General features: G+C 44.4%; 1 protein-coding gene across 2 annotated transcripts in view; it reads right to left on the bottom strand.

Annotated features, from left to right (window-relative positions):
- LTBP4 (latent transforming growth factor beta binding protein 4) overlaps positions 1–12,760 on the bottom strand; it is a 190,878-nt gene that overhangs the window by 45,792 nt on the left and 132,326 nt on the right. For both annotated transcript variants that reach the window (XM_073549306.1, XM_073549307.1), the window contains exons 11-13: positions 6,409–6,534; positions 5,880–6,005; positions 4,705–4,833 (exon numbers count right to left, since the gene is read on the bottom strand). In XM_073549306.1, coding sequence (XP_073405407.1) covers positions 4,705–4,833; positions 5,880–6,005; positions 6,409–6,534 — 381 coding nt within the window. The remainder of the gene's footprint in view (positions 1–4,704; positions 4,834–5,879; positions 6,006–6,408; positions 6,535–12,760) is intronic.

Genomic DNA, 12,760 nt, shown 5'->3' with positions numbered 1-12,760 from the left:
CCTTTTCCCACATATCATGCTTCAAACATAAAGATGCCAAATGTAAATTTTGGGTGAAGAATCAACAACAAGTGGGACACAATTGTGAAGTTGAACGAAATGTATTGGTTATTTTAAATTTTTGTAGAAAGGCAAAAACTGAAAAATGGGGTGTGCAATATTATTCGGCCCCTTTAAGTTAATACTTTGTTACGCCACCTTTTGCCGTGATTACAGCTGCAAGTCGCTTGGGGTATGTCCCTATCAGTTTTTAAACATCGAGAGACTGAAATTCTTGCCCATTCTTCCTTGGCAAACAGCTCGAGCTCAGTGAGGTTTGATGGAGATCGTTTGTGAACAGCAGTTTTCAGCTCTTTCCACAGATTCTTGATTGGATTCAGGTCTGGACTTTGACTTGGCCATTCTATCACATGGATATGTTTATTTGTGAACCATTCCATTGTAGATTTTGCTTTATGTTTGGGATCATTGTCTTGTTGGAAGACAAATCTCCGTCCCAGTCTCAGGTCTTTTGCAGACTCCAACAGGTTTTCTTCAAGAATGGTCCTGTATTTGGCGCCATCCATCTTGCCATCAATTTTAACCATCTTCCCTGTCCCTGCTGAAGAAAAGCAGCCCCAAACCATGATGCTGCCACCACCATGTTTGACAGTGGGGATGGTGTGTTCAGGTTGATGAGCTGTGTTGCCTTTACGCCAAACATATCATTTGGCATTGTTTCCAAAAAGTTCGATTTTGGTTTCATCTGACCAGAGCACTTTCTTCCACATGTTTGGTGTGTCTCCCAGGTGGCTTGTTGCAAACTTTAAACAACATTTTTTTATGGATATCTTTGAGAAATGGCTTTCTTCTTGCCACTCTTCCATAAAGGCCAGATTTGTGCAGTGTATGACTGATTGTTGTCCTATGGACAGACTGTCCCACCTCAGCTGTAGATCTCTGCAGTTCATCCAGAGTGATCATAGGCCTCTTGGCTGCATCTCTGATCAGTCTTCTCCTTGTTTGAGATGAAAGTTTAGCGGGACGGCAAGGGTCTTGGTAGATTTGCAGTGGTATGATACGCCTTCCATTTCAGTATGATCGCTTGCACAGTGCTCCTTGGGATGTTTAAAGTTTTGGAAATCATTTTGTATCCAAATCCAGCTTTAAACTTATCCACAACAGTATCACAGACCTGCCTGTTGTGTTCCTTGGTCTTCATGATGCTCTCTGTGCTTCAAACAGAACCCTGAGACTATCACAGTGCAGGTGCATTTATACGGAGACTTGATTACACACAGGTGGATTATATTTATCATCATTAGTCATTTAGGACAACATTGGATCATTCAGAGATCCAAAATGAACTTCTGGAGTGAGTTTGCTGCACTGAAAGTAAAGGGGCCGAATAATATTGCACGGCCCACTTTTCAGTTTTTGAATTTCCAAAAAAATTTAAAATAACCAACTTCACAATTGTGTCCCACTTGTTGTTGATTCTTCACCAAAAATTTACATTTGGTATCTTTATGTTGGAGACATGATATGTGGGAAAAAGTTGGAAAGTTCCAGGGGGCCAAATACTTTCGCAAGGCCCTGTACAGTGTGTCAAGGTTGCAATACCAGTGTAACATGCCCTGGAACTGTCCTGATTCTCATGCTCTGCAATATGCAATCCACTCATTTTCAGTGGGTGGATCTTTTTTATCAGTATTCTACCAGCACTATTAGAGCTGGAGCTTGCCATTGCTTTCTTTTCAGCACTATAGTATATACTTTATAGCTCTATTGCACCTGGCTTGCCTGCCATGAACAAAAAATCTGCCCCAATTACAGGAGAGCTGCAGTAAAGAGATAAAGACTCGTCCCCCGCATCTTTTAATCTGTCTCGGCATCTTTGCTGCTAGAGATGGATTGCCCTTGACAATAGACAGTGGACCTCAAGTCATACAGAAGTGAGACACCTAGTGGCCGACACTTTGGAGTGATTTTTGGGGGTAGACTATGTATTTTTTTTCAGTAATGCGATTGTTAGTTTATCATATTGTCTAGCAAATGAGTTCCAGTTTTGTAAAAGCAAAGAGTACAGAGACCAGCTTAGTTGACTGAATGCTCATCTAAGGGATCTTTTAATACAATGACATAGATATGAAATCAGAGAAAGTTATTGTGTCTGGGATTACTGCTTATTCTTATTCATATCGATGAGACTGAGCTGCAATGCCAGACACAATCTCTACACAAGATTGGCGCTATTTTGGGGGAAAAAAAAATAATTTTTTTTTCTCGTACAACCACTTTAACCCCTTACACCCAAAGGTGGTTTGCATGTTAATGACTAGGCCAATTTTTACAATTCTGACCACTGTCCCTTTATGAGGTAACTCTGGAACGCTTCCATGGATCCCGGTGAATCTGATATTTTTTTTCTAGCGACATATTGTACTTTATGATAGTGGTAAAATGTATTTGATATGATTTGCGTTTATTTGCGAAAAAGATGGAAATTTGGAGAAAATGTCGCAATTTTCCAACTTTGAATTTTTATGCACAGAGATATGTCACATAAAATACTTAATAAATAACATTTCCCACATGTCTACTTTACATTGGCACAATTTTGGAACCAAATTTTTTTTTTGGTTAGGAAGTTATAAGGGTTAAAAGTTAAACAGCGATTTCTCATTTTTACAACACCATTTTTTTATAGGGACCACATCACTTTTGAAGTCACTTTGAGGAGTCTATATGATAGTAAATACCCAAAAGTGACATCATTCTAACAACTGTTCCTGGTGATATTGCAATTTCATCTCTACTTTATGTTAACCAGCTTGACTCTACTATCCTGATACTGTGCACATCTTCTACTCTGCTATTACTGTGAGTAACCGTGTTTCTGCAAGCTAGTTACCAGTTTGCCTATACATTTCTGCTATTCCAGTGAGTAGCTGTGTGGTAATGGCCTGGATTGGGGGGTGGTCCACTTCTTACCGCGACCAGACGACACAGACACCAGACGGAGGCAGATTTTGGTTGCAACAGGTCCGAGTTGACTACCGTAGCCATACACCGCAGCACCTTTACAGCTCTCCATATTCAGGCCCGGTTACCTTCACCTTTCCTTCTGTCGTAGTGACGTTCCTCGCGGATTTTTCGCTGGGGCTGTCCTAGGCCTATCTACCGCCAGCGCTTCACCAGTTCGAGGTCGTCGTCCAATCGGTACCCCCGGGGCCTTGTCTGTCCTGCGGTTCTTTGTGTCAGGGCCACCCCCCTGACTGTCTCTTCCTATCAGTCCCCTGGTCGAGCTCTTCGCCGTCGTCAGTCCTCCGTACTGAGTCTTCTCCTGAGCTCCTCCCGGGACTAGCCTAGCCTGGAACCCTGTCCTGTCCTATTTATCCCCTTCCTCGGGAATTTCCCTCCTGGGTTCCTATCTCCCCGCTCCCCATGACTAAGTGGTTTCTAAAGCCCTAAGCTGCTGTCAAGTCCTGAACTACGCTCCCCATGCCATCTTGTGGTAAAATCTAGGTATTGCACTCCTTTTCCATCTTCCCCAGCTGTTTCCCTTCTGTCATTACCAATATCTGTCTATAGTGCACAAACCGTCCCTTCTTCCTCCAGTCAAGTCCGTCCGTCAAGTCACCTTCCCCACAGCTGCATCTCTGTAAGCAAGTTATCAGTCTGCCTATATATTTCTGCTATTACAGTGAGTAGCCCCATCTCACCAGTTTTCCTATACCTCTCTGCATTCATGTGCATAGCTCAACTCCTGCAGAAAGATTCCAGTTCACTCCTGATCTTATACAATCTGCACATCTGTCTCAGCTACATCAATTGTTTCCTTCTCTACTTGCCCATCTGTCGTTCCATCCTTCATACCCTGCTGTATTGGTCCTTGCCGATCCACATGCCATTTTCTTGTAGTGTTCTGGCTGCTGGTCTTTTTCCCCTGGTGCTGGGTTTGCCTCAGGTTAGGTGTTTCTATCACCCTTTATTAGCCTGCACCTGTCTCACCATTCCTTGCTGGACAACAGTGCTAATCCGCTTGAAGTCTGGCTTGGAGCCTTGCTTTGCTTTCTGTGTGTTTAATTAGTGCAGTTCTGGGACCTCTGGTTCTGCTAGTCTTGGTTTCTGTTTTCAGTTTGTTTCTGCAGCCTTCTTTGTGTTTTTTGTTAGGAGGTGACCCGTTTTTGTACCCAGTCCTTATATCTTTCAGGGACCCCCTTCCCCCTATCTATAGGTCTTCACTTGAGATTAGCCTAGGATCGTCGGTGGGTCTATTCACAAGGAATGGGTCGCCCACTCCATCATAGGGCATCAGCCTAGTCGCAGTGCAGGGTCAATTTTCCCCCTCCTACCATAGTCCTGTGCTGCAGAACCGTAACATTCATTTCCCTGCATCATCACCTCCAGTTTGTACAACTTAAGAGAATCCACTGCATTGGGTGAGACATAAGCAGTCCCGAAAGCTTGCTTTCTAACAACATTCACTATTTGTTAGCCATTAAAAGGTATCATACCCACAAGATTCCTATTTTGTTTCTCTCACTGAGAGCACTTTATATATTGTGTTCTCATTACACATTCAGGATAGATTATTTGTGAATCTTTCCATAAGAAATAGAAGTGGTTGGCTCCAAAATCACTGTCCATTAGTTTCTCAATTGCAGAATGTTCCCTTTAAAAAAAATAGATTTAGAAGCACTGTAACCGGCATTTACTTACCTTGACAATCGGTGCCTTGGGAGTTGGCAGTAAACCCTGCAGGACACACACATTGGTAACTTCCAGGAGTGTTCTCACATCGACCATTAAGACACAGGCGTCTAGGAGTGAGGCGACACTCATCGATGTCTATGGGAGACAAAAGAGGTGCCATACTATTTTTATCACACATAATCATCATCTAATGTATCTCTAGTACCAGCTGCAACTGACAGAATCGTGAATACAGCTGTCATGATCCAGGACGGGGTTTTGTCTTTTTCCCGTCCTGGTTAGACAGGGGTTAATTGATTCTGCCTCTCTGGCAGAGGGCGGCTATTTAGTTGCCAACTGACCTAGGTCTGGTGTCAGTTATACTCCTGCCCTCAGGTGAATTAGTTCACCCCTTGTGTGCCTTGTGCCTGATATCTTGTTGCTTATTTGGTTTTGACCCGGTCCGTCTCTTCGTTGTGAGTTTGTCTACTGTCTTGGTACTGTGTATTTGCCTGTTCAGGTTTACTGATCTCTTGCTAGGCCCTGACTATCCGTTCTGTCTAATCCTTTGGTACTGTCGTGCTATCTCGTGTTTTGACCCCGGCCTGATCTGGTCTCTGTATTTGTCCCTTGGTACTTTGTCCTGTAATCACCCCTCTAGGAGTTTTCCTTCTGCTCCTAGCGGAGTTTAGGCCACCCCCCCAGTGGTCAGGTGATTCAGGTCCTATCTGGCCTGAAGCAATCTCTCTCTGCTCCTGCTTCCTCTGAGAGACCTGTGGCCGGCTCCACCCCCAGCAGTCACGTGCTTCAGGTCCTGTTTGTCTGAATCACGCATCTTCATCGCTGCTGCCCCGCTCCACAGGTATCTTTGAGTACAGTCTGTCTTACTCAGGACACGCGCACTGGCTCAGTGAGCAAGTGCAGTGCGTTGTTCATGACAACAGGTCTGAAGGATAACTCAGGCAATCACTTAGGATCAGTAAATGATAAGGAATGCAAGATATTCAATACATTCATGTCAGTTGCAGTGGGCTAAAATGACGCAGTGAAACGTGATGGGTGACATTTTTAAATTGATTGCAATTTTGCAGGTAAGCTGCTGCTATTGGTTTGGAGTCTGAGAGCACCAAGCTGTCATCTTGTTGTGGCATTTGATGTCTCATTAAATTAGCCATTATTACCATACACTAGCCATACATCACCTACACACGTGTTGCCCTGTGCATTAAGGCTAAACCCTGATGGACAGACACATCGGTAACTTCCAGGAGTATTTTCGCATCGTCCATTGGAACACAGTTGTTGTCCACTGTTACATTCATCAATATCTGTAAAGGGCAATCGCAAGTTAGAAATATAAGCAACTTAATTGGGGTTATTCCAAAAAAACAAAGTTACTGTCACTCCTATTCATAGAAGAGTGAGTGGAGAAGACGTGATCATGCTACAAATCCTCTCCATTCATTGTCTATGGGACTGCCAGGGCTCTATGCTCCGCTTTTATCCAGCAGTCCCATAGACAATGAGTGGTATTTTAGGTTGAGCATTGTCCATTCTCAAGGTTCTAGAGCCCCATTCTCTCTGTTTCTGGGGGTTCCAGTGATCAGCAAGCTATTGTTTTCTCAGTAATAAGTAGATGATGAATGGACATGATTCTGTATATGTAACAATTATCTGTCAGCAGGCTATGCACTTTGGTTCTGTATACTCAGACCGGAGTTTGTATCTGACCTGTACACTCAGTGCCTTGTGGGTTAGTTCTGAAACCAGCTGAGCAGGCGCAGCGATAACTGCCCACCGTATTTTCACATCGCCCATTGGTACAAGGACTTGGTCTCTGTCTGCATTCATCCATATCTGTAGGACCCAAAAAAAGGAATCATTTAACTAAATAATGAATGCACTTTTCCCCATTGAAGGGGAAAAATGAGAAGCATTAGCTGTAACAGTCCAGCCTGATTACACCCATCCAGCATCATTTATATATGATATAATATGACATACAGTAAACTCCAGATCAGTGCATGATTATTCAAAGAGAATTCCTAAAATCCATAGGATAGGGTACAACTTACTGATTGCTGAGGATCTGACTGCTTGGACCCACAGCAATGCCAAGATCGTGGCTCTACAGAGCCTAGTCTTGGGTGGAGTGGAGGTGTGCATGCTCTGATGCTGCTCCATTAGTTGTTTATGAAACTGCTCGAAATATCCCAACTCTGTACTTGCCTTTTTCGTCAGTCCCTTAGAAAATGATTGGAGCAGAGACTGATGATGTTTACCTCAGTGTGCCATTCAAGACTGGGGTCTGCAGAGCCCTGTTCCTAGGATTTGGATCCCCCATTAATGTTTTATTATGGTTATTATATCTCTATTAAATAGTGCCAACAAATATTATTAAAAAAAAATGGGCAATGTCAACTTTAAATCAGCTTTGTGGTTGTTCTTTAATCCGCATTTGTAGTTTTTGAGTGATTAGCATTAGGTGCACAGGGGCCGGACTGTGGATAGTTTCTTCGGCTCCTAGCTCGGCCCCTCCACCTGCCTTTGATGTTTCTATGACAGATCACTGCTTTGTGAGTGACCTGCCTCATGTTTGAATTTCGCTCCGGCACTGTCCTTGCCGAGGACGAAAATTGCTGATTGATCTCCTAGCGGTTTATAAAAACAATGGTGCCAGTGGCGGTACAAACACAGATTAAGATCTCGGCTCAATTAAATCTCGAAAGGACATCATTGAGCCAAAACTTCACCGGTGTCATTTTATTGCACATGTGCTGCCCTCGGCAAGGACAGTGCTGGTGCAAAATTTTAAACGGGAGGCACGTCATTCACAAAGCAGTGACTTGTCATACAGACACCAGAAGCAGGCAGGACCCGAAGACCCCACACTGCTCCGCCCCTGTGCACCTAAATCTTTCTAAACTGAAAAATGCGGATTAAGGAACAACCACAAAATACATTTTTTCATTAAAGTTATCGATTCAATCTGTATAACAGTGCCATTATGGTGATACCTTAACATTGCTAATAGTTGCTGACGGGCTCACTTTAAGTTGGCCGTACACATTAGATGTACTGTATATTTCTGAGGAAACCAGCTGAGTGTATATGAAAGCCTCCAGAATTGAGAGTCCTCAGTGGTTGATACCTTTTAATGGCTAACTGAAAAGATGGTAACACATTGCAAGCTTTTGAGACTACTCAGGTCTTTTCATCAGGCATAGACTAATACAAAATCTGAAGAGTCACATATTTATGCACAATACAACACAGAAAAAATGCAATAGATAAGACATGTGACGTGAAGCAGAACTATCAATATGGGAGAAGGAGAAACATAAATATTGGACCAGTTCATAGATAAGGAGTCCGGATGTTTTATAGTCCTCTGACTGGGGTCTCCTAATGTGTTGTGATGCCCCCACAAGGTCTTGAAAGCAAATTCCTTAATTGATGTAAAAAGACATAAATCCATGCGACACATTCATTCCAGCACTGAGTGCTGGAATGAATGCACAGTGGTCCTGTGCACAGACAGTTGGATTTCAACATGACCGATTCTTTTGTTCCTGGGGCTGAGGCAGTGACTGACTCCTCTCTACCTACTGAGAACACATGCATGTTTGGCTGAACTGTCCCTGGCTAGTAAAGGGTGGCTTGAAGCATTGGATCCCTCTTTATTGATGTGACAACCTCTTTCTAAGGGTGAAAAATCTCAAAACACTGCTTGGATCTTGGGCAAAATCCCCCAGCTCTCATCTTCAGTACTATTCTCATCTCCTCATCAATCTCATTTGATAAACAGCACACTTCGTAAATTCCACGAATATCCAATAGTCCTACAGGACATGATGTCACATCCAAGGTCTGTTTCTGTGGGTCTTTCTGTGTATACCACACCTGCAGCCATTGCTTCATAAGTCATCTCCTGCAGAACTAATATTTTCCAGGCACTTCCTGTAATTTCAGGCTTTATAATCTTCTTTTTGATTTGCATTTCCCATTGTTTCTTGTGAAACTGAGAAACATTGTATTCGTTCATGCCTTTTTTTTGTATTTTTTTTTTTTTTAAATGTCAAGAATGGAAACTACTAAGAGCATCCTATCAAATTATTATCCATCAACATACTGGACCATCTAAGATGCACTTCACTTGGCACTGATTACACTGCCCTCTGGAAAGAGAGGAAGCAATTAATCACAAATTTCGACTGTAGGGGATTCATCTTCGATCAAAGGAATTCTGGCCAATTAATAGATAACTGTATTTGTCTAGAGCAGGGATGTCAAACTCAAATACACAGAGGGCCAAAATGAAAAAACTTGGGTAAATTCTCGGGTCAATCTTGCGATCTTGATATTTATTTAAAAAAAGTCTACAATTGTAGAAGTTTTCCTAATCATCAAATATAATGATGAACCTTTCATATGGAAACAAACTTAAAGGGATTGTGCCACGAACAAAGTACATTTTATGAATAAATCTTAGAATAAAATAAACATATAATCACAGATGAGGCATACTGGAATAATAAAATATAGTGATGGCATACCCCTCTCCCCCAGCAGGGACGACTCACTCACCGCTACAGCCCCCGTTCCACAACTCCTTCTCCTTCCTCGTCGGCTGTTGACCGGGGTGCGCGCATGGCACAGATTCCTGGGCACTGTGGTTAGGGCGCGTGCGCTACCTCCTTCATAAAGGAGTCGCGCACGCTATCCTAAAGTGTCCCCAGCCAATGGCTGGGAGATACTTATTATTTAAGGCACCTCCTCCTGCATGGAATTGCCAGTGCAACATTGTTAGTCTGTTCCTAAACATGTTTGCGAATTCTCAGGTCTCAGTCTGCTAGTTCCTGCTAGTGTCTGTCCATCTCTAACCTCCTTGCCAGTACTTTCCTTGTCAGTCTGTATTTCAGCTGGATCAGCCAGCACCCGCCATGCCAGTCTGTAAATCAGCCAGACTTGCCTGCACCATCCATGCTAGTCTGTATATCAGCCGGACCCACCTGCACCATCCCTGTCAGTCTGTATATCTGCCAGACCCGCTTGCACTTGCCATGTCAGTCTGTATAACATAAGGACCCGCCTGCACCAGCCGTGTCAGTCTGTATATCAGCCAGACCCGCCTGCAACAACCATGCCAGTCTGTATATCAGCTGGACCCACCAGCACTCGCCGTGCCAACCGTACCAGTCCGCACCTGCATGTGCTTGCATTTGCTGTTCTTTCCCTCCTGGCTGTTCCAGCTGCCAATCCCTTGGGAGTCAGCTGCTGTGCGTCCGTGGTCTGTCCTGGAGAAGCACCTGGTGTTCATCGGGAGCCAAGCCTAACCCCACCATCACGGGCACTAGTGAAAAGCCAGGTGCTCACCTTGCAACGCCCCTCCAGGCTCTCCTCTGACCACGGCACAGTGGTTCCACCACTCCTGTGACACATGATATGTAAAAGCTGTAAAAAGCATATGACCCGTATGGCCACATAGTGCTTCATACAGTATAATGGGCCCCACATAGTCCCCCACACAGTATAATGGACCCCACATAATCCTCAATACAGTATAATGGGCCCCACATAGTCTTACATACATAATAATGGGCCCCAGATAGTCATCCATACCGAATAATAGGCCGAATAATAGGACTGTGTGGCCTATTATTTGGTATGGAGGACTATGTGGGGACTATTATTTTGTATGGAAGACTATGTTGGGCCCATTATACTGTATTGAGGACTGTGTGGCCTATTAAGTGAGTGGCACCACCTAGGCAGCTGGGACCAGCGCGTCTGCCCCGACACGCATTTCGGATGCTCGTCCTTTGTCAGGGGGCTCCACTTACTTGAGGTAAATGCTATACAATCTGGCACATTAACCATTGTAACTCCTTACTCATGACACTGGTCTGGGTCATATCAGGTTAATGGATAGCATGGCTTTTTATTGTTTGGATCTCATATGTAGTGAATAGGATCATTTAGATGTGGCGGCCATTAACTTCCCGCCTTTTTAGGCCTGGTTAGAATAATGCCCCTACATAGTCCTCCATATTCACCTATCCCCGGTCCCACACTGCTTAGGTGTCAGCAGCAAGTACTTTGAAGCTCTTCACTTCTTGTGACAGTAGTAGTTATTAAATAGTGATGTTATCGTGTCTGCTGCGCTGAGACATCAGATGCAGAGGGTGAATGATGAAAGAGGGAGCTTCAGCTGACTCTCTTATCACCACCATTGCTTTCAACTGTATCGGCATCCAAATTGCTGTTACAGTTGAAAGTGCATTGCCAGCATTAAGGGCCAAATATAATCGCCCTGAGGGCCAGATTTGGCTCACGGGCCAGAGATTGACATGTAGTCTAGAGTGTGGAGGTCAATTAAAACTCTGTATCCAACTAATGTGATTCTCTGACACATCAGAAGATAACTTGATTTGAGCTGAATCAACTTTAGGCCAGTGATACACACACCACTGGTGTCTGGGAGAACAGAAACAAAAAGGAGGAGAGCTCCCATACTCCCTGTAGAGTTAGCTATTCCACTACACTGGTCAGCATTGCTTTCCCTATCTGCCCATCTGTCCATATCTTTTAGTATACTTCATATAAAAAGTGTCATTTTGGCGTGTAAATTTACGATATATGGACAAAAGATATCTTTGAATTATGTTTTTTTTAATCAGTCCCCTTACCACAAGTGTATAACCTCCACCCCCCCGCCATGCTGTCTACCTTTACTAACACTTGTGACAGAGTGGCTGGTGGTGCAGAGCTCACCAGCATGGTCCTGTAATAGAAGCTATCGTGGTAACAAGTCCGTTCATGACATTTCTTCACTCTTAAATATTCTATTCTTAGAAAAAATGGAACAGCACACCATTAGATCAGTGGATGCACAGGACTCCCAAGCAAACTATCCATATATTATATTATAATGTCGCCACACCATGTGGGCCAAATAAAGTCTACCATAACCTTTGGTAATTATTGACGTGCTGCTGTAAGAAGATGAGTCAAGACGGAGTCAAGACGGAGTCAGCGGTGTACGGTGCCCATTAAGGCCGGAACTATCATGCTGTCAGCACTGTTGGTGGGGGAGATTTCCTCTGGAAGGGAAAGACCTTTCTGTCAGACAGCAGGGGGCGCAGGGTACAAAAAGAGACCTGAGCGCGGGAACGGAACAGACTTGGTGGGAAGGCGACAGGAGATGGTTGACTTCCTCTCTGCTGCTCGCGCTGATAACTTCACTTTTCACAGACCTCCGTGTGCTGACCTTGAGACTTGTCAAGACGCTAGTAAGTTACCGTCTGTACCCACACTGCTGGATAAACCTGCTCTACCCAAGTGTAACAACCCTGCTGGCATCGCTGCATGGCCTCCCATTCCCCACTCACCAATTTGCTCACTGTTCCAGGCCTTGCTGTGATTTCTGTATACTGCCAGCTCCATGCTCTGTCCCTCTTATCTCCAGTCTGCTGTGTTCATGTTTCATGACTATGTGTATAGGGGGGCGGCGCCTGAACTCTCTGCTTCTTATGGAGTCAGGGTGCACCTGTCTAATGTGTCCCTGACCAATTACCTAGAGCCCTCTACTATATAGGCCTGCCCCACCCACTGGAACATTGCCTGTGCAATGTCTAAACCCAGTATCTTGCTACTGAGCCTGCCAGGTCCTCTCTTGTGTATCTCCTCCTTCTCTGGAGGAATACTCCTTGCTTAGTATTTTCTGTCTGCCCTCCAGGAGGCTGAATATCCTGGTCTCTGTGCTATAGCTCCTGACCTTGTCTTGTCTAATACCTTTGTCTGCCTGCCAGGAGGCAGAATATCCTGGTCCTTGAGTCTTTGTCCCTGTACCTTGTCTGAACTCTGTCCTACCTCTGCCTCCTTGTCTTTGGCTTCTTTCCTTTTGTCCTCCTGGTCTCTGCTCTGCACCCTTGCAGCTCTGCCTGCTCTGCACCTTTGCAGCTCTGCCTGCTCTGCACCTTTGCAGCTCTGCACCTTTGCAGCTCTGACTGCTCTGCACCTTTGCAGCTCTGCCTGCTCTGCACCTTTGCAGCTCTGCCTGCTCTGCACCTTTGCAGCTCTG

The sequence above is a fragment of the Dendrobates tinctorius genome, unplaced genomic scaffold (genome assembly GCF_039654945.1).
Source record: "Dendrobates tinctorius isolate UK_male_01 unplaced genomic scaffold, ASM3965494v1 ptg000158l, whole genome shotgun sequence".
In the NCBI taxonomy this organism is placed as follows: domain Eukaryota; kingdom Metazoa; phylum Chordata; class Amphibia; order Anura; family Dendrobatidae; genus Dendrobates; species Dendrobates tinctorius.
This window is presented reverse-complemented; position numbering and strand designations above follow the sequence as displayed.